Raw genomic sequence first — 21116 nt, 5'->3', positions numbered from 1 at the left:
CCCCAAAAAAATACTTGGGAGAACCTAGGGGAACAACCTCCGGGCTGGCAACGGGCTCTGGGACAGTCTCATGGAGCTTGATAGATATAGGCAGGGCGAGGCGCAGAGGCGGGGCCGACAGGGCGAGGCGCAGAGGCGGGGCCGGCAGGGCGAGGCGCAGAGGCGGGGCCGGCAGGGCGAGGCATCTGGGAACGCCCTCCGGAGCCTGGCGAGCCAAACGAGTCCTCCTCTTCCTTCTGCGACGGCGCTTCACTGGGCTTGAATCTTTCACTTGGCTGGATTCACTCACTTGGTTAGATTCGGCACTCGATTCACTTGTCTCGGCGCTAGACTCACTCGATTCAATTGACACAGCACTTGATTCACTTGACTCACTTGATTCATTCGGCTCGGCACTTGACTCGGGGCTAGATTCACTTGACTTGGAACTTGACTCACTTGACTCGGGACTTGACTCACTTGACTCGGCGGCACTTGACTCACTTGACTCGGCGGCACTTGACTCACTTGACTCGGCGGCACTTGACTCACTTGACTCGGCGGCACTTGACTCACTTGACTCGGCGGCACTTGACTCACTTGACTCGGCGGCACTTGACTCACTTGACTCGGCGGCACTTGACTCGTTCGCGCCGGCTGGCACGCGTTCAAACTCCGGTTCGGCCGGCGAAACCTCCGCCGCGGTCTCTGGATTAGCAAATTCAACAGAACCAGTGCGGAATACGGGCTCGAGGGGTCCGACACGAAGAGTGGGTTTGGCGGAACAGACGTGCAGCGCGGGTTCGGCTGAGCAGACGTGAGGCGCGGGCTTGAGGAGCGCGGTCTCGGCTGGGCAGACGTGAATTGCAGGCTCTCGCCGCTTCTTCTCCTCCACGCCCACAGTAAATGATGAACCGCTCCAGAAGAGGGCCAGGTTGACATACCCCTCCAGGGTCCAGCTGGTACAGTCATCCGGCATTAACTGGGCAACGTCCTTGTCCAACCCGCTCCAAAACAAGTCCATGAGCTCGAGGTCGTCTAAAGCCCCCAGACGACAGCACGACATAAAGTCCCTCACGTACCTCTCAATGGACTGGCCTTCCTGAAATATCGAGGCAAGGAAACTTCTGAGGGCCTGGTTGCTGACAACTGCTGGATCCATATTGCGGTGAGTTGTTCTGTAACGTGATGCGGTGAAGGCAGATAGGAGGCTGGATCCAAACGCAGTTTACACGCTTTATTTAAATAAACTCAAACAGAGACTCAGAACGTGGAACAAGAATCTTTACACTGGGAAACCAACACTCACGTTAATCCTGAAACATATAACAACTCACAAAGACAGGGCAGAAACACAGGGCTTAAATAATCAAGTACAAACGAGCTAACAGGATAACAAGGGGGCGTGGTAAATGGGAAACACCTGGGAAAACTAATGACAAGACAGGGAACCACTAAACATGACAGGACACAAGACCCACATTATGACACAGAGCGTCATCCAACATACCCTTTAAGAGCAGGTGCGCATGTTGCATGGCAGATTGTTATTATTATGGCGGATTTACCAGGCGCGCGCCAGGAGTGGTTCACAGCCGAGGAGACGAACGTTCTTGTCAGGGCAGTGAAAGACAGAGAAGTGACGTTGTATGGGGATGGGAGATTTTTTTTTTCTTTCTGGTTCTTGACGGACAAACTAATTTGTCAGATGTCCTTATATACATATGTGTCTTGCCACTATTGGGCAAACAGGTCTGATCCGTCATTACTACAATTAGCCTGAAAAATTTGGGTAAATGTGTAAGCTAGATTTAGGCCTACATTTTTTTACACCTTCATGGACACCACAATGATTTCCCTCATGTGTTAATATTTTTCCTTGTTATAATGTATGATTTGCAAAAAAAGAAATTGCTGCATCTGTGTTGATGGGAGAATCAAAGTGTATGCGCGTTGTGCACCCGCTACATTATGGCCAAGCATGCACGCTTAAAATAGCATTATGAACAACGCGCAACGCGCCACTGACTTTAGACTAGTTTTTTTCTGGTCAGTGGCGGAATTGTTTTCTGGAACTGCAAAATAGCACTAGGGAATGTTTGCGCCGAAACACGCCTCCTTTTTTGCGCCAACGGACAACAGACTTTTTGCGTCTGTGGAGGGAAAAGCCCGCTTTTCGCGGGTGCAAAATAGGAATGATACATGCGTCAGTGTACAAAGTCATTTGCGCTGGGTGCAAGATAAGGCCCTATATCTTGGTTTACATTTAACCTTATAGGAACATTATTTGAAATGAGAAAACATCCTTAAAACATTCTTTAAACATTAAATTCAAATGTTTTCTTTAAAACATTAACCAAACTTGTAGGGAATGTTAGCCAAAGTTCTGAGAACGTTCCCTGCTACCTGGGGATGCGGAAGGTGGTGACCAGGCAGAGGCAGAAGTGGCAGCAGATGTGGGAGGCGGTGACCAGGCCGAGGTGGGAGCTGTAGAAGATGAATGTGGAGAATGGGTGGATGTGGAAGCCGCAGAGGATGAGGAAGGTGGAAACCGTCTCGGGTTACGACTGTAACCCTCGTCGCTGCGTCGAGAATCGACACATTGGGGAACGCCTTCAGCGTGACGCGTCTGAAACCTGTATGGAACTAGTCCAATCTTGATTGGTGTTGCGTGATGACGTCACCCGTGACGTCGCATGTGACGGTGAAGCGAAAGCTAAATAAGGACACCGGAACATAACAGCGTCAGCTTTCAATTGGTCGAAGCAAGTCATTCTCAGGAGCGCGAAAAGTGTGGCCGTTGGATGCAGCTTCTGAGTACATGTTTATTAACCTGTTAAGCTTCAAGCCCATTTTTGAAAAATCCCCAGATATGGCATTCCCAAACTGAAACAGATACAGTTCATGAACCCTTTGTACTAAAAGCACAAGTAAGATCTCATTTGAAAGCTGACACCTGGAAGTTTATTGTAAATGTAGAATTAATTATTGTCATAATGAAAAAAAATAGTTATAAATAGCTTCAAAGTTTTGTAAAGTTATTATACATTTATTTTTATGAAACATCTTCATGAAAATAAAATTGAAGTTGGCATTGTAGCAATCTAGAAATGCACTGCAGCTAAAGCCACATGTCTAACCATGTTATATTTAAAATCTGAAGATGATAAGTCTAAAACTCTGTATTTAGTTCAATGTTTTTCAAGATCATGTCATATGACTTTATTTTGATTAGACTGGTGTTTATTGTCATCTTATAAGCATCTATTCAGTCTATTGCCTCTATTGTTTTGTGATGCAAAAACGAGTCCCATTCAGTCTCAGGCTCCCCTGCACATATTCACACCTCTCCAGCCTGTTTATTGCTCTAAATATGCTTTTCTTTTGTCTGCATTATAATCACTAACGACTAGCAATTCACACTGTTTCAATCCCTCATTTATTTTATAAAAGTTCTCACTTCACAGTGAAACTGTATCAAATGCCCTTTTTGAAAAACGAAACATTTCAGTAAGCATTCTTATTTAGAAAAAAAATCATAAAAATTACATCGAAGTTAGGTAGCAGGTGCTCAGTACTAGCTAGCATGTTAGCTTAGCACACCCTCAATACACGACAATTTATGAGAATAAAACTATGTTTGTGCTCCAACTTACTTTATAGCGCAAGTCGAGTGTTTTAAATAACTTTCTGTAATCTGATTTGGCTTCAGATAAAAAAATCAGATAGAAAATATATTATTTTATTGTATTCTGCACAATTTGAAAGTCTATCTCGATTAGCATTACATTATACATATAATCTATTATTATGAAAATACCTGACATGACTCGAAGAACACAGGTAAATCAAATATCATTGCAATCATGTTTATTGTCTTCAAAACATCTTTATCTGCACTTTACAGCGATCTCGGATAGCTTTGTTGTGTCAGGACTTCCTGAATGTCACATGATTATGGCTCTTCTTCATGTGATCCATATATGGACTTTACTGTGCAACAGCGCCCCAGACTTCAGTATGAATGGATAACACAGTAAATCAGAGTATACAGCGCTCAAAATGATTACATCGACGCATTTGGGTATAAATTCAATAAATATTATTCCTGTCTATAGAAGTCTGATGTAAACCTATGAGAATCTATCAATATTTCTCCAAATCTGCACATGTTTGAGCTAAAAGCCCTGAGGGACGTTGTTTTGTGAATCGCTGTCATGACGATCGCACGGGAGTTTTTTTCTGAATGAGAGCAGCTGACGCTCATAATTCATATTAAAGGTAACGACTCATTTTTTTATTTCATAACTCCTGACACAAATTAAGACATAACTGTCACTATAAGTTTCACAGAATACAATAGTGGTCAAATACTGAAACTTGAGTCTTATATCGTTTTAATGATGTATAGTTTGTCAAGTTAATCACATTAAATATGATAGTAACTTTGAACTATTTAAAAAAAAAACGCTTCAGAGCGCCCACGCACTGGTGACGGTTAACAGGTTAAAGTGTTATTATACATTGTTACTACAGTGTTATTACATGTTTATTACAATGTAATTGTACATTTGTTACTAAGTGTTATTACATGTTTATTACACTGTAATTATACATGTTAATACAGTGTTATTACATGTTTATTACAGTGTTATTATGCATTTGTTACTACAGTGTCATTACCTGTTTATTACAGTGTAATTATACATCTGTTAATACAGTTTTATTACATGTTTCTTACAGTGTAATTATACATTTGTTAATACAGTGTTATTACATGTTTATTACAGTGTTATTCTAGATTTGTTAATACATTGTAATTTTACATTTGTTACACATAATTATATATTTTAAAGTGTAAAAACACATTTGTTAGTGTAATTATGTTTGTTACAGTATAATTATGTTTATTACAGTGTAATTATACATACAGTGTTATTACATGTTTGTTACAGTGTTATTATACATTTGTTACTGCAGTGTTATTACATGTTTATTACAGTGTTATTATACATTTGTTAATAGTGTTATTACATGTTTTACAATGTAACTATACATTTGTTAATAGTTTTATTACATGTTTTTTACAATGTAATTATACATTTGTTAATACAGTGTTATTACATGTTTATTACAGCGTAATTATACATTTGTTACTACAGTGTTATTACATGTTTATTACAGTGTTATTATACATTTGTTAATACAGTGTTATTACATGTTTTTACAATATAATTATACATTTGTTAATAGTGTTATTACATGTTTTTTACAATGTAATTATACATTTGTTAATACAGTGTTATTACATGTTTATTAGATTGTTATACATTTGTTAATACAGTGTTATTACATGTTTATTACAGTGTAATTATACATTTGTTAATACACTGTTATTACATGTTTATTACAGTCTTATTTAGGGTTGGGTACCGAAACTCGGTGCCAATAGGGAACCGGTTCCGACGTAAACGGTAGTAACCAGACCGAATAAGAACGAAAATTTCGGTGCCTGATTTCGGTGCCTAACTTCATTAGGCACACACGCGCACACAAGGTCTCTCGCTCTCTCCCTCTCCGCCGTGCGTGTGCTACACAGTATGGAGCACAGTTTCTTCTGTCTCGCATGCGCGCTCTTTCTCGCAAGGTTTGGCTGCATTTCACGTGTAAAATTACGTGTCAGAACACCCTCTGGGTGTGCCGATAGTTTGAATCCCATATAGAATCAAGCCAATTCATTGGCTGATGGCGCGGGCGCCGCATCGACGCACTTACGTCGTCATATTATGTTGGCGCGCGCGCGCCATCTGCTCCTCTGATTTCTCTGCCGAAAAAGGAAGCTGGTCGGCAGCGCGGCCGCGAGGAGCTTGGCAGCGTCCCGTTCCCTATTGAGAGATATGTTACACCAGTAACCAGAGATGTTCTCTTTCATAGGTTCACTCAACGCTGCGTAGCTAAGAAGCAGTGGATTTGTAGGCTGCTGTATCACGTGCCGTTTGAACTGACGCGCTACAGCGATCTGTCACATTTCAAAGAGCCAAAACGTTATTTATTGTGTGAATCTCGTAAAAATATTGACAGAATCTGACAACTGTGGATTTGTTCCATATCAAAAGTAACCTTCTCTGTCTTGTCTGTCGGTGTCAGTGTCCTCTTTGTCCGCGATTTTTCTGTGTGAAAAGGGTCATTTGCGTGAGTCTCACGGTCAATGCGTGAGAGTTGGCAGCTCTGCCTGCTAGTAATCTCTATTAATCTCCAGTATTATTACATTGTTTGATACAATATTGTTTCATTTGATATTATGTAAATATGAATTTTTATTTTATATTGGTTTTATTATTACCATATGTTACTTGTATTTATATTGTTTAAAGATTTAAGTTAATATTGTGTCCAGTTTGGCCCTGTAAATTAAAGGGTATTATTTTTTGATAAAGTGTGTGCGGTTTCATTTTCTTAAGTACCGATTAAAGAACCGTTTAAGCACCGGAACCGTTTAAAAAATACCGAGTAGGTACTGGAATCGGATAAAACCCAAACGATACCCAACCCTAGTCTTATTATACATTTGTTACTACAGTGTTTTTTTTACATGTTTATTGCAGTGTAATTGTACATTTGTTGCCACAGTGTTATTATCCATTTGTTACTACGGTGTTATTAAATGTTTATTACAGTGAACTTATATGTTTATTAAAGTGTTATTGTACATTTGTTACTACAGTGTTATTACATGTTTATTACAGTGTAATTATACATTTGTTACTACAGTGTTTTTTACGTTTATTGCAGTGTAATTGTACATTTGTTGCCACAGTGTTATTATACATTTGTTACTACAGTGTTATTAAATGTTTATTACAGTGAACTTATGTTTATTACAGTGTTATTGTACATTTGTTACTACAGTGTTATTACATATTTATTACAGTGTAATTATACATTTGTTACCACAGTGTTTTTTACATGTTTATTGCAGTGTAATTGTACATTTGTTGCCACAGTGTTATTTTGTTTCGTTTTTTTTTATTTCGTTTTTTTTTTACTTATATCCTACAATAATTGTTTATTCATTTCTAAATGTCGAATAAATTTCACATTTTAAAACCATAGATTGTTTTGAATTCATTGTTATTTTTTGCTGAAGGCATAATTTAAGACTAATTTAATCTTATTTAATCTTCCATAATGGTTGATGTGCTCAGATTATTTTTGAATAATTAAACAATAAATAAAAACAAGATATGGTTTGTATAATACTGATTATGGGTGTCCATACATAGAATAACGTTCTGGGAATGTTAGAATAATGTTAGAGGAACATTAAAATATTGATAGAATAACGTTCTGGGAAGGTTAGAATAACCTTGGGGGAACGTTAGAATAACATAGAGGAATGTTAAAATAGCATTAGAATAATGCTAGGGGCATGTTATCATAAGTTAGAATATGTAGAATATACATTCTACAAACCAAAAACTAACGTTTTATTTCCGTTTAGATAACTTTCCTGGCTAACCAAAAACAAACCTCATATATATATATATATATATATATATATATATATATATACACTGAACAAAATAATAAAAGCAACATGATGCAAAGGAGATGTGTTGCACTGTGTGCAAATGGTGGTCACACCAGATACTGACTGGTTTCTTTGAGTTCAGCTCATGAAAAATGGGGGCAAAAAAAAAATGTTGCGTTTATAATTTTGTTAAAGGAGAACTCCGGTCAATTTTAACATTGAGCTCATTTTTTTGTACATTTGGAGTGCTGGCCACAGTAGTCGATTGTCGAGTTCGCGCGCGCGATCATTAGTTAATAGTTATAGCGCGAACTCGTCAATCGACTACTGTGGACTTCGAACGAAAACAGGAAGTAAATACAGGTATGTGAGCTGGCTAAATTAACATCATTTTTATTAATAACTTGCACATCTACTGCAGTCAGATTGACCGTGGTCACTCTTAATAACACCACTCACATGGCTGTGCACTTGTAATGACACATTAAGGTTGTTAAGAGGCTAAAAGCAGGTTTAGAACTTGCCCCATTGAAGTCAACAGGGTGCAAATTTTAAAAAGAGGATAACACGGTGTAGGCAACACCGATTTTTGTCGTTTTTGTCTGTACTGACAGGACTCCAAATGTACAAAAAAATGAGCTCAATGTTAAAATTGACCGGAGTTCTCCTTTAAGTGTACATATTATGCATCAGACGTTCACCCAACGGTCCATGGGTGTGACGTCTGAGGCTGAGACTACTAGACAACTGAAATGGACCCCTTAAAACCTGGGGTTATTTGTCAAGTTTGCTCTAGAAGTGCTATTAATGTAATGGAGAATAAATTCATGTCTGGGGAATATGAAATATGATACAAGTAACTTTGAAAGCAATGCAATCTTTCATTCTTTAGCACAGCACTGACATCTAATGGTGGATTAGATAAATAAAGATTTAGAGAAATCGTCAAAGTATCAGCATCCATATTTCAAATATTTTTTGATGCCTGACAAACTAACAACATAACAGCAAAATAAATGTTCATTAATTTGTCATATTTTATGTATTTCATTTATTATATTCTAGTAATATATTTATATTCATTAGACAGCACCATGCCCTGTACATGTTGACATTTAGTAGATATTCTGTAAGGCTTCTCATAGCTCATGTGGATATCCATAGTGCAGCTTCACTTCCAGGGTCAGTGGGCCCCATGGTGCAGCTCCACTTCTAGGGTCAGTGGGCCCCATGGTGCAGCTCCACTTCCAGGGTCAGTGGGCCCCATAGTGCAGCTTCACTTCCAGGGTCAGTGGGCCCCATGGTGCAGCTTCACTTCCAGGGTCAGTGGGCCCCATGGTGCAGCTCCACTTCCAGGGTCAGTGGGCCCCATAGTGCAGCTCCACTTCCAGGGTCAGTGGGCCCCATGGTGCAGCTCTGCCTCTTGGCTCAATGAGTCCATAAGATTTAAGAATCTTGCGTTCTGTATAATCTGTGAATATATCTGTGAATAGTTGCCATAATACTTTAAACTCAAAAAGACTGATAAAATAATGAAACCTCATTTACACCAGTTTTAAATATATACTTCATTACAAAAATACATATAGATAATTATAGAATACACATTTATAAAGCTTTTACAGTGAGCCCAGCATTCTGCCATCCAATTCAGAAAAAGTGGGAGGCAACCTATAAGGTGAGCACTGACACAGGCTATATTCCAAAAACTGAACAACAATTGCAAAGACATGAACACAAAACCAGTGCAGGTAAAACATAACTAGAATACTGAGCATCTGTACAGATGGCAAATGAAAATTACAGAACACACAAGCACAGAGCAAAAGCATCAATTTGCTTAGTAAGACGTTTGTGTGTGATTGATGCAAAGTGTATGACGTACGGTCGACATGTTCTGACAGAAGAAAAATGTGCATTTAAAGCTGTTATTCAGTTCCAGTTAAGATCATTTCATTAATACAAACTTCCCCTAATCTTCATACAGAGACTAAGTGCTGTTTCTGTGATATATAAACCTGAGCAAAATCAGAAAATGCAAAGTTAAAGCAGAGTTCCACTTAAAAGTAAATGAAAAAGATAATATTCTCATAATAGCTAAATCAGCAACTGAGAACAATTGGTCCCGTGATAAAGACAATGAAGACCAACAAAACTAACAAGAAACTGATGAATTAAGAATACACTAAGTGCATTTACAGTATTTTTTTTGCAGCCATCATGGCACATGAAAAATGGGTTTATTCTAAAATAGATTCGTCTAGCCAGACTTTTGACATGAGGAATGAACATTGACATTCTCAGTTCGACCACAGTTTGTTTGTTTTAATCGTGGGTTATCTAAAATAGATTAAACCACAATAATAGAGGCATGGGGGAAAAAAAGACCGACTGTGGGTGATCTGTGGCTGTGCAGTCTCAGGCGGCGACTAATTTTACCACCACAGAATAGAATAAAACTAATGAAAAACTAGTATAAGCTGATATTAGCAACAAGGCCTATACACAGCATGCAACATCATGAATGAGAGTTAACCGAAGTATGAGTGTAATAGATAATCCATAAAGGTGTGGTAATATTATCATGAAATTTCACAGGAAAAAGTCCATCGTCAATAATGTAGCGATGTATGAAGCACAGCTTACACAGAAGTCACTTTCAAACCAAGCAGCAGAAGTCACTTTCAAACCAAGTTGGTCATTCGCCATGTGACCTTGAACCCTTTGAGGAATCTGTGTGGGGAAATCTTTTACCCTCACAGGAAATTGCTGATCACATGGATTTCAATCCCTACTGAAACGACCGACTTTGTCCACAAAAATTCACAGAACAACAGTAAATGTGACTGCACCTTAATGGTCTAGACATCCATTCATAATGTCTATACATCCATTCAAAAGCTTATAATGTCTGACCAGTATACCCTGCAATATCTTTACATAAAATAAGGGATGTAGCAACCATTACAAATCACATCACTTAATTAATATTGAGCAGTGCTGATAAGATTTAAATTATGTCCCCACTTTTCAGATGGTTCCTACACCCCTGCATAAAATATTCAGAATAAATAAACTACAAACATTTCACAGGCTGAATGCAGTAGTGTAAAGTCACATTTGATGCAGTGAAAAGCTAACTTTTCTCTATTTTAAAACTTAAGCAAAATATACAAACACAATCTGATGTACATGGTTCATTTATAACTGTTCACATTGCACTTGTTGTACTTCAAGTAAGTGAATTTTGCATTTTGCTTGTATTGATTATAAGCAGTTAGGCAATGAATATTCAAATGACCTGCATAATCTATTAACAAACATCAATTGTATAACTGGTCCACAGTCAAAGAGCTGAATTCTCAGTGGATCGATTCTCATTGCTTCGCTGGAAAGGAGATCTGCTCTGTTCTTCCTTTTCCTGCCATTAGAACCTGACACAAATCAGAGATATATGTTGAATTCTGCCTTACTTTATTTTTCTGTGTAACACAAAAGACGACATTTAAAGAATTAGTTTTTAGACATTTAAAGAATATCACTGGGGTCCAAAACAACACTGGACCCCAATGATTTTCATTGTATGGACATAAATGTATTGAAAATTTTTTTTTTTCAGATTTTCTCTCATGTTTCACTGAAGAAAGAAACTCATACAGGTTTAGAGTAAATTTTCATTTTTGGGTGAGCTATCCCTTTAATAATCATATAGTTATACTACCTTTGTCTAGATGGACCGTAGGAGTCCAGCATTTGAGTGCTGGCCTGCTCCAGATTCCAGCCACACCTCTCCAGAGCTTCTACGCATTCAGGCCGAGCCTTCAAACCCAGTCGGAACAACTGCTCCACCTACATCGGAAAACAGTCATCTGTGTAAATGCTTCAAAGATCTTTCATCATCCATGAGCACCTCTCTCTCTTTTGTGTCTGAAATGAAGCACACAGATACCTTCAAATATTTCACGGCCTCCTGAAAGTTCCAGCTGTGTGTCTGAAGGGCCGTTTGACACTCCTCTACAGTCACTCCATGTACCGCCTCCTGCACCTACAGAAACAACCAATCAGTCATCTCAAAATACCATGACATCATTGAGTAGCCAATGGTGAGAGTCTCTGGAGAAAAATTGCTTACTTGTTGTATCGTGACACGGTTGAAGGCACCTGCTTGGGTGCTGCTCGGCCAGGCCAGACTGTTGGAAGTCTCGCTGTTACTAGTGTGGCCGGTGGAAGAACTGAGCTTGTTGACTTGCTGATGAACCATAGGCCTCACTGTGGCCATATTTGTGGGTTTTTTCTCAGTGTTTCCCTCTGAGTCCTTCAAGAACCTCTCGTACTTGTCCAGGTATGCCGGTTTCTCAGGTAGCAAGTAGTAATGAGTGCTGCTGGCCTTCACACCACCATACACGATAGGGAGGATGCAGGGACTCTTAGCCGGAGTCTGGCCCACTTCAGTAGATCCGTACTGAGAACTTGCAGTGGTGGCGGTTGACGTAGATGATGTGATGGAGGAGCTGGATGGCGCAGAGGAATATGACGACGGGGATAGGCAGGAGCCCAATGATCCGACGCAACAGAGGCTGGATCTCTGTTGAGGGGAGCCGCCTTGCTGCACCATAGGGCTCGGTGCCCGAGAGTTCGGCTGAGATAGAGCGTGATCCCTTGGGGGTATCTGAGGCGGACAGCGGCTCACGTCTTCTTGGTCTCCAAGAGAAACCGATAGTCTGCTGCCATATATTCCTGCCCGCTTAGAGGGCCGCATGGGTGGGATTGGGATTCTTGGAGGGATTTGAGGCCTGTCCTCATAGGAGGAGGGCAGGATGATCTGTCGGTGCGGGGCGAGAGCTGAAGGAGTCGGGAGGGGTGAAGAAGGGAGGGAACGTCCGGTCGGAGGGACCCGAAGCTTCACCATCACCTCCCTTTGTAGCTCCTTGAAGATGTCTGCTGATTGCGAAAACGAGTGGGATTCCTCACCATGCTTGAATGGTAGAAAGAGGTTGTCCTCCACATTGCATTTACCATCGACTTTAATGTCATCCTCTGATTGTGTCTGTTCAGATACAGTGTCTTCCTGCACCGCCGCAGATGCATTTATGGAGCTCACTTCCATGTCTTCCTGCTCAGCACACTCCAAGGAAACTTCGTCATATGCCGGAAGAGAAGGTAGGGGCCGCATATCCCAATCCACCACAGGAGTAGGGTGCATGGGGTTGGGCAGGGCTCGATTGGGGCTCTGCGGTGGCGCCATATCTAAGATAGATGCGGCGTAAGATGCAGGTGGTTTCGCTGTGCTGGGGTTGGGCGTCTCGGTAATGGGTGAAGGTGATGTAGAGCTAAAACTATCGTCTCCAAAGTCAATGAGTGAGACTTCGCTAAGGCGGTCACTCGGAGTAATGCTTTCCCAAGGCCAGGGGCGTAAACCCAGGTACGTGGGAGTCTTAAGCGAGAGTTTCTTCACACCCGTCACTATCAGATCATCATCATTGTCCAGTACAGAGTCGTAAAATGGTTCTGGGAACAAGTCATAAGGCAAAACTTTAGGAAAATTGTTTTTGTCATGTGATTCTTAGAAGAATAGAAATGGTTCTTACTCTTAAGAAGAACTGCTGGTTTAGGAGGTCTGGGGGGAGGTTGTTCTGACACAACAGTAAGAAAAGATCAGAAACAAAAGAAGACAGAGCAAAAGAGAGAAGTGGTGAATTTGAAGAAGAGCAGAACAGCCCAGCTCAACAAGATCAAGCAATTGCTTACTTTTAGCCCGGTTTGGAAGTTTAGTGGGCTTGGCCGCATTTGAATCCATCCCAAGAACATCTGGAGGATCCATGGGATTACCAAGGTACAGACTGAACACAAAGCACATTGGGTAAATAACTAAATCCACCTCTGCAGATTTTCATTCATTTCAGTCATTTAGTGGTTCTCATCTCATCAAGTGGGCAGAGATGACTAAACAGTATTTAAATCCATAAATTACTATGAATATATTAAAATAATTACAATTAAAATGCTAAAAACACATAAAATCAAGATATAAACTGCAATTTCCTAAATTAAATTATAATAAAAATAATAATAAATAATATAAAATATTTTTTATTTTTACCCATCAGTAACTTGTTTTTTTATTATTGAACATCATACTACGCTGGCTGAGAGAACTCAATGCACAGCAACTAAAGAAAACACATGCAAATTAAGAAAACATCAGTTTGACACAGCTGCAAATACTCACAGCCCAAACAAAACATAAACGCGCTGAAAATACTCACAACAACCTGGATGAGACATGCTTAATGTTAAATGTCTACTCGTCAGTGGTGTTGTCGATGACCTGAAAGGTGAGTTTTTTGTTAATTTTAACATCCTGATCATATGTGTTTTGTGAGTATTTGCAGTGCGTTTCTGTATTTGTTTGCGTTGTGAGTGTTTGGAGCACGTGTTGTTAAACTGATGAAGATGTTTTTCTCATTTGCTTTTTTTTTTTCTATTTGCATCCGTTTTCTTCAGTTGTCGCGCATTTAGCTCTTTCAGCCAAACAGTTCTTGAAATATTTGAAATCACAATATGAATCGAGGTTAAATAAATTAACATATCAATATTGAAAGTTTCCATTTAAAAAAAAGTTTAAAAGCAAGAAACTTTATTATAATTACTGCAGAATTCCCAGAAAAAAGTATATTTCGGGACAACGGAGGGCTTTTGAGTTAAAAAGGTTGAGAATTACTGGTTTAAAATAATATATTGCTGCTCTCTAGTGGTGAACACAAGGAAAGCGGTCTGTTCCCTGAGAGATAAAAAAATCCATAGAGTCTGCTAACAAGAAGTCAGTCGTGCATGGTCATGGAATATTACTCATCGATCTTGTCAGGGGTGCCCCAACTTCGGAGTGGGTCTGTGTCTCCATGGCCTGTGTGGATGAAACTGTGCTTGAGAGGTCGGCTGATGTCGTGAGCAGACAGACCAGCCACAGAGGTCACCACATTCCTCGGGAACTGTCCCACCTTCAGAGTCTGTCTATTCTGACCTCTCCACCAATAGTTCTCTGCTCTGCAGCACAGAAATGAGGCTGTAAAAACAGACTAAAATAACTAGAGTAAATACACAAACATTTTTTAAACAAAGCAAGGCTGGTCTGTTCAACATTCATGTCATTAGCATAAATGGTGAAAAACTAGGACTGTCAAGAATAACATAATTGCAATTAATTTACTGATTATTAAATCTATTGATCAAATTCTGACTTTGGCATACCTTAACATTTTTTTCTATCTTTCCTAGGCCGTAGGTTAAAAGCGACCACATAATACAGTGGTTCCTCACACCTGGCTTATGCAAAAATATGTCCTTACCTGCCCTCAATGATAGTGATGATGTCATTGGCATGAATTTTAAGTTTGTCTGGTTCATCAAAGTCCTGCAGTGCCCTCATGTCAGTGGGCATTGTCTATAAGTGAATTAGAAAAACTTCTTTAATTAAAACAGCCAATAATTATATTGACATTCTGGTGTATGTGCAATTCAATAAAAAGACTTTGATACAAGGACATTCTAACCAGTATAATCACCTTCTGCTGTTGTTATTCGAGACCTTACCTCCACAAGGAAGTCCCTGAGGGACACAAATGTCGGCCTGTCCTCGGGTTTGGGCGACCAGGACTGCAGCATGACGTTATAAATGTCCTGCGGACAGTCCTCCGGTTTGATAAGCCTCTCTCCCTCCCTATCGATCTTATGGAGAATCTATGCAAAAGGACAAACAGATGTCACACCAACTTTACTTACAAAAAAAAGGTGTTTAGGGTCAGGTATGTCTGTATACCTGACTACCATTGAGTCCAACCCATGGTTCCTGCCCGTGAGTGAACATTTCCCACAATGTTACTCCAAACATCCAGGTATCACTGGCATGGGAGAAGGTACGGGTCTTCAGGCTCTCTGGAGCACACCTGCAAAGCATGAGGATGTCAACATGGGCTCGAGGAATAAATAAAAATTAGATGGTGGTCTATAACTCTTCTCACCAGGCAAAAGGGACTTTGTGATGCTCCTGCATCACGTAATGATCATCGTTTTTAGGTAAAGCTCTCATTAGGCCGAAGTCACCGATCTTGATGAGGTCGTTGGAGGCTAACAGGATGTTGCGTGCAGCCAGGTCTCTGTGAATGAATCGTCGGGACTCAAGGTAGGCCATGCCACAGGAGATCTGAACAGCATAGTGGCACAGCACCGCTATCAATATATGACCCTGACGCTTCCTCAGGCGGTCCAACAAAGCACCCAATGGGGCAAGTTCTGTCACCTGAAACACAAATAAGACAGGTAGTTCACACAAAAATGAAAACCATTTACACTAGCAAATTTGAAAAGTTGGGGTCAGTAAGATTTTTTTTTAGGTTTTAAAAAAAGTCTCTAATGCTCACCAAGGTTGCATTTATTTGATCAAAAATACAGTAAAAACAGTAATATTGTGAAACATTATTACAACTTAATATAACTTTTTTTCTATTTTAATATATTTTAAAATGTAATTTATTTCTGTGATGGCAAAGCTGAATTTTCAGCAGCCATTACTCCTGTCTTCAGTCACATGATCCTGTAGATCCCCTACCCTGTAATCTGCTGATTTGGTGCACAAGAAACATGTCTTATTGTTATCAATGTTGTGATGCTTAATATTTTTGTGGAAACCGTGATACATTTTTTTCAGGATTCTTTGATGAATATAACATAAAAAAAAAAAACATTTATTTAAAATATATTTTTCTAACAGTGTAAAAGTCTTTACTATCACTTTTGATCAATTTAATGTGTCCTTGCTAAGTAAAAGTATTAGTGTAGTTCAGTTTGATTTGGTTTAGGTTTGTTTGCTATACCATAAAGGTAGACTATAAAGGAACATGGTTGTTGTTTTAAAGACACAGAATGCCATTTTTAGTACTTCAATTCTCATTCCTCACCATCTTCATGGGGTGTGTGAGGACAACACCATATAGACGAATGAGATTGTGGTGGTCCAGGGAGTGCATGGCGTTAACTTCCCTTATGAAGTCATCTAGACCTTCACCCTGCTGGTCCAACAGGTCTGTCTTCAGGCACTTTACAGCCACACTCAGCTACAGCACAGGAAGAAACTCTATGCATTATATTCATTTTGCATATGGATACCTAATCATTACTAGTGATGTTTATCTTCCTTCCCTCTTACCACTCTTCCAGAGGGGGCTTGCCATTCTCCACGTTTCACCACTCCGAAGGAGCCGTCTCCCAGTTTCTCGTAGAGGGTGAGGTCTCTGTCACTGATGAGGCAGGTGAGATCGGCTGGCTGACCGTCTGGTTGAGCTGATGATGGGGATGAGCTGCGGAACACGGCTGGAGTCTGGGAATCGGAGTCAGGACGCTTCCCGGTGAACACCTGCTGGCCCAAGCACAGAGACTACGGCTGAGGGTGATTCCACCTGCCTCTGACTCCAAGATGCAGTAGATTTTCACACAGTGAGAGGTGTCATTTATAAACCTGGCAGACATCAGTGATAATCTATGTGAAGCTTAAATGCAGCTATGAGAAAAAAAGACTTATTTAAAATCGACATATTTCGACATATTTAATATATAAATATATATATACACTCACCTAAAGGATTATTAGGAACACCATACTAATACTGTGTTTGACCCCCTTTCGCCTTCAGAACTGCTTTAATTCTACGTGGCATTGATTGATTCAACAAGGTGCTGAAAGCATTCTTTAGAAATGTTGGCCCATATTAATAGGATAGCATCTTGCAGTTGATGGAGATTTGTGGGATGCACATCGAGGGTACGAAGCTCCCGTTCCACCACATCCCAAAGATGCTCTATTGGGTTGAGATCTGGTGACTGTGGGGGCCATTTTAGTACAGTGAACTCATTGTCATGTTCAAGAAACCAATTTGAAATGATTCGAGCTTTGTGACATGGTGCATTATCCTGCTGGAAGTAGCCATCAGAGGATGGGTACATGGTGGCCATAAAGGGATGGACATGGTCAGAAACAATGCTCAGGTAGGCCGTGGCATTTAAACGATGCCCAATTGGCACTAAGGGGCCTAAAGTGTGCCAAGAAAACATCCCCCACACCATTACACCACCACCACCAGCCTGCACAGTGGTAACAAGGCATGATGGATCCATGTTCTCATTCTGTTTACGCCAAATTCTGACTCTACCATCTGAATGTCTCAACAGAAATCGAGACTCATCAGACCAGGCAACATTTTTCCAGTCTTCAACTGTCCAATTTTGGTGAGCTTTTGCAAATTGTAGCCTCTTTTTCCTATTTGTAGTGGAGATGAGTGGTACCCGGTGGGGTCTTCTGCTGTTGTAGCCCATCCGCCTCAAGGATGTGCGTGTTGTGGCTTCACAAATGCTTTGCTGCATACCTCGGTTGTAACGAGTGGTTATTTCAGTCAAAGTTGCTTTTCTATCAGCTTGAATCAGTCGGCCCATTCTCCTCTAACCTCTAGCATCAACAAGGCATTTTCGCCCACAGGACTGCCGCATACTGGATGTTTTTCCCTTTTCACACCATTCTTTGTAAACCCTAGAAATGGTTGTGCGTGAAAATCCCAGTAACTGAGCAGATTGTGAAATACTCAGACCGGCCCGTCTGGCACCAACAACCATGCCACGCTCAAAATTGCTTAAATCACCTTTCTTTCCCATTCTGACATTCAGTTTGGAGTTCAGGAGATTGTCTTGACCAGGACCACACCCCTAAATGCATTGAAGCAACTGCCATGTGATTGGTTGATTAGATAATTGCATTAATGAGATATTGAACAGGTGTTCCTAATAATCCTTTAGGTGAGTGTGTATATTTATATATATATATATATATATATTTTTTTTTCTGTTAACTGAAATAAAGCTGAAATAAAATTAAATAAATGTTGTCTTGTCAATAAACTGAATTAAGTTTAAGTAATTAACTGTAAATATATTAAAACTAAAAAGTACAAAAACCTAAAACTGAAATTAAAAATGTAATTACACTTAAATAGCACTAATTTAAAAAAATGAATAAAATAATATTAAAAATTAAACTAAAACTAAAATAATAATAATAATTTGTTATATTTATAGTTATATAAAAGTAATGTAATATAATAAAACAAAAATAACACTAATATATATATATATATGTGTGTGTGTGTGTGTGTGTGTGTGTGTGTTTATATATATATATATATATATATATATATAAGTAATATAGCCATTTTTCATTTCAGGATCCATACCATACCTTGCTCATCCATGACTTCCGTTTGCACATGGCCCTTCTCCTTTTCACTGCCTCCCACAGCCGTCTCTGACCTGCGGAGCCAGAGAGGGATGAAAAATATATAATAATATAATATAATACTCACCTCATCTTTTTTATATTATATTATATACAAATTTAATAATAATTTAATTAATTCTTCCAACATTCAAAACTCCTCTCACACAGTTAAAACACATGCAACCCCACTCACCTGGGCGGCCCATGCCGATCTTTTCAAGGTCCTCATTTTTGACATAGTCAAAGTGTGAGAGACGTGTGACATTGAGGTCGTCACGGATACGCAGAAAATACTGCTGGAGCTGCACATCGGTGAGCAGCTCCATGAGCCACTCCGTACCCTCGTCAGACTGCATGTCTTCACCGTCCGCCTGCAAACACACAACATAAGCATAAACAATATTATACTCAACAATTCTGCTCCTCAAGTAAATCTGTTATTTTAAGGAAATTTCCTGGAAAACAAAACAAAAATACATTTTATTGCTGTGTAGAGGAAACCGTACACAGCATCTTTTACCTCATCTTTTACATTATAGTGTCGCTGGTAGTCTGAGACTGCCGCCATTTGTACATGGAAAGCAGTGCTTTCAGGGAGTGTGTGTATGAGTGAACTGCACTCCCTCGGGGTGTGTCCTGTTTTCACAGTAAACTGTCAAGCGTCTCCTCTAATCTGCAAGATATATTTGTTTGATTCTTCTTCCTCCCATCAGCCGCAACATGAAGCTCTCTTTTATAAGCTAAAGTCAAGAATAGCATGTGTAATCTGATTCTTCGCCGAAAAAATAGTTGCAGTCTCATGTGAAACTGTGTCTTATGTTGCAAAACCTCTGCCCAGCCTCCTGAGACTTAGTGTGAAAGATTATTCCCACCCTTGTGGATGAATGAATCAGTGCGCACAGTGCCTTAAATCCAGTTCATTGCAGTCCTGTCCTGTCTTCCAAACATCTCCAGATCCATCTTCTTCAGGTCTCATCTCCTTAAGTCTCAGTCAGATGAATAAAAAGGTCACAGCTTGTTAACGGTAAAGCATTTCCATATTAGTTTTTTTTTTCTCCAGAAGCAGAATTTTGCTTTCTCTTGCTGAGTCACTGCGAGATGCAGTACGAGTGAGGCAGACCTCAAGACACAATCCTTAAGCAGTATTGCGGTACAAAACAGAATGTGCTCAACATCACACAGCTTAACCTCGCCCACAAAAAAAAGAAAAAAAGAAAAAAGGGTTATATTGATGTGTCAACATCATTGTACAAATCCTTTGTTTTATTTGTGGCCATTTTTATAGTGACAGGAAATTACTGAAATAGGATTAGGAAACGTCTCTAGCCGCATTCAAACTCACAAAAGTGTCAACACACTACATGCCAGAGTATGTACACTATAACGGACAGATGTATAGACAGACAGACAGAGACAGATAGATAGATAGATAGATAGATAGATAGATAGATAGATAGATAGATAGATAGATAGATAGATAGATAGATAGATAGATAGACAGATAGACAGACAGACTGCAATGATGATATGTAGTTCTGCAATGATTTGACATAAATATGCCCCGACATAACACAGATTTAGCCGACTGACCAATCAGAATCAAGTATTCCAGAGAGCCGTGTAATATATATATAGAGAGAGACACAAAAAGGGTGTCAAAACTTCATTGATTCTATTGGGGAAATGTACATCCACTTATGGAGCAGTAAATCAGGACATATTTATTTACCCATTCACTATTGATGAAATATGCAGCCTCCCAGTGCAAAAAGAGAGAAACGGGGGAAAGGTGTAGAGAGAATGTGATTGTGAGTTGCCTAAACACCCTGAATTAAAACAGCCCACACACGTGCATAAAACATATTTATTCACACTTTTTAACGAAACACGTCAACCATCATAAATCACCCACTGAGTGTGACAATGACAATGTCGCATTAACCCTTGGCAACTAGAGCATGACTAAGAGGAGCAGCCAGAATGCCACATGGCATCTCTTTCCCTTCTAGAGATCCCCTACGCACAAATATGAGGATTTACAATACAGGACACTGTCGTAGGAGACAGGGTGGGTGGAAATGTCCACCCTTTGAAACTCTGATACTGTGAGATATTATATTTCGGCAACAGACTCACACTGGCCTTATATAGTTGTACAGTAGGTATAGAAACAATATATTAAATATTTCATAAGCAATTTAAACTATTCAGTCTATTTCAGGACATTCTAAGTTTAAAGAACTAAATAGAAATAAGTAGATAGACAGACGGACGGACGGACGGACAGAA

At 39.7% G+C, this 21116-nt stretch overlaps 1 protein-coding gene and 1 long non-coding RNA gene across 5 annotated transcripts; both read right to left on the bottom strand.

Annotated features, from left to right (window-relative positions):
* Positions 1-9059: 9059 nt before the first annotated feature.
* Positions 9060-10383, bottom strand: LOC130083986 (uncharacterized). Its single transcript, XR_008806887.1, has 2 exons — positions 9226-10383; positions 9060-9195 (listed from the first exon to the last, which is right to left on the bottom strand). It is a non-coding gene; the product is annotated as an uncharacterized LOC130083986 (long non-coding RNA).
* A 28-nt stretch (positions 10384-10411) lies between these two features.
* On the bottom strand, positions 10412-19673 carry tnk2a (tyrosine kinase, non-receptor, 2a). Of its 4 annotated transcripts, none has more exons than XM_056249104.1 (16): positions 19348-19673; positions 19021-19198; positions 18789-18859; positions 16713-16940; positions 16465-16620; positions 15529-15806; positions 15327-15453; positions 15101-15247; positions 14857-14951; positions 14360-14554; positions 13259-13350; positions 13099-13143; positions 11643-13018; positions 11460-11555; positions 11232-11359; positions 10412-10944 (listed from the first exon to the last, which is right to left on the bottom strand). In XM_056249104.1, exons 1-16 carry the CDS (start codon positions 19393-19395, stop codon positions 10938-10940), a joined length of 3267 nt encoding a protein of 1088 aa, XP_056105079.1. In that variant the 5' UTR covers positions 19396-19673; the 3' UTR covers positions 10412-10937. The 4 variants fall into 4 exon arrangements, with proteins under 4 accessions (XP_056105079.1, XP_056105080.1, XP_056105081.1 ...); XM_056249105.1 differs by having other exon boundaries at positions 16713-16919; XM_056249106.1 differs by lacking the exon at positions 13099-13143.
* Positions 19674-21116: the final 1443 nt, after the last annotated feature.

This window comes from Rhinichthys klamathensis, unplaced genomic scaffold (assembly GCF_029890125.1).
Source record: "Rhinichthys klamathensis goyatoka isolate OS25496 unplaced genomic scaffold, OSU_Roscu_1.1 h1tg000059l_1, whole genome shotgun sequence".
In the NCBI taxonomy this organism is placed as follows: domain Eukaryota; kingdom Metazoa; phylum Chordata; class Actinopteri; order Cypriniformes; family Leuciscidae; genus Rhinichthys; species Rhinichthys klamathensis.
The sequence above is the reverse complement of the archived record's forward strand: the minus strand, read 5'-3'. Positions and strand labels throughout refer to the sequence as shown.